The sequence below is a fragment of the Hippocampus comes genome, unplaced genomic scaffold, assembly GCF_001891065.2.
Source record: "Hippocampus comes isolate QL1 unplaced genomic scaffold, H_comes_QL1_v1.1 C16697536, whole genome shotgun sequence".
NCBI lineage: Eukaryota > Metazoa > Chordata > Actinopteri > Syngnathiformes > Syngnathidae > Hippocampus > Hippocampus comes.
Window position 1 is genome coordinate 1 of NW_017836905.1, and position 708 is coordinate 708.

The 708-nt window shown below is 49.2% G+C and overlaps 1 protein-coding gene across 1 annotated transcript; it reads left to right on the forward strand.

The window, feature by feature from the left end:
• Positions 1–79: 79 nt before the first annotated feature.
• Positions 80–698, forward strand: LOC109508916 (dehydrogenase/reductase SDR family member 1-like; the record flags this gene model as incomplete). Its single annotated transcript, XM_019858842.1, has 3 exons — positions 80–282; positions 347–490; positions 570–698. Coding segments are annotated over exons 1-3 (369 nt in total), but the record flags the coding sequence as incomplete, so codon positions are not given.
• Positions 699–708: the final 10 nt, after the last annotated feature.

A 708-nucleotide genomic window follows, 5' to 3' on the forward strand; every position in this document is an offset into this window, starting at 1 on the left:
ATTTTGTTGCTTAATTCCTATCGGTGCAGTGATGCAGACTCTGTCGGTTTGTTGCGGTGAAGGAGCTGCAAATTACCTCGTTGATGCTGAATGTTTTCAGCAAAAGTGATTCATTGAGCCTTCTTTGTTTTATTTCCTCCATCTGGTAGAAGCCACTATATCGCTTCAGTGTACGCATCCCGTTTGATGGTGGCTCGGGGTCAGGGCTTGATCGTCACCATTTCATCCATGGGAGGCCTGCGATATCTCTTCAATGTGCCATACGGTGTTGGGAAAGCGGCGGTAAGTTGGCGCTTCCTAAGGTCCCCGGTTTTATGGATGGAGTAACCCAACCATTTCTTGACAGTGCGACCGCATGGCCGTGGACATGGCTTTGGAGCTTCGGAGCAGAGGGGTGGCATCTGTCAGTCTCTGGCCTGGACCGGTCAAGACCGAGCAAATAACTCAGTTTGTGCTTTCAGATGATGCGCCGCGGGAAGTAGATTCCAAGGTAGGCTTCTCTCCGGCGGCTAACCGCACGTGTAGAGTGTTGTCATTTTCGCTGAATGTCTGCGTTGTTTCACCCTCAGACGAAGGAATTGTTTGCTCATGGAGAAAGCACTGAATTTAGTGGGCTGTGCATTGTCAACCTTGCTCAAGGTAGGCCTATTCTCGATCGGCTGACATGTTTTAACTCTTTACTTCAACGCAGAAGGGGAGAAAAAAAAA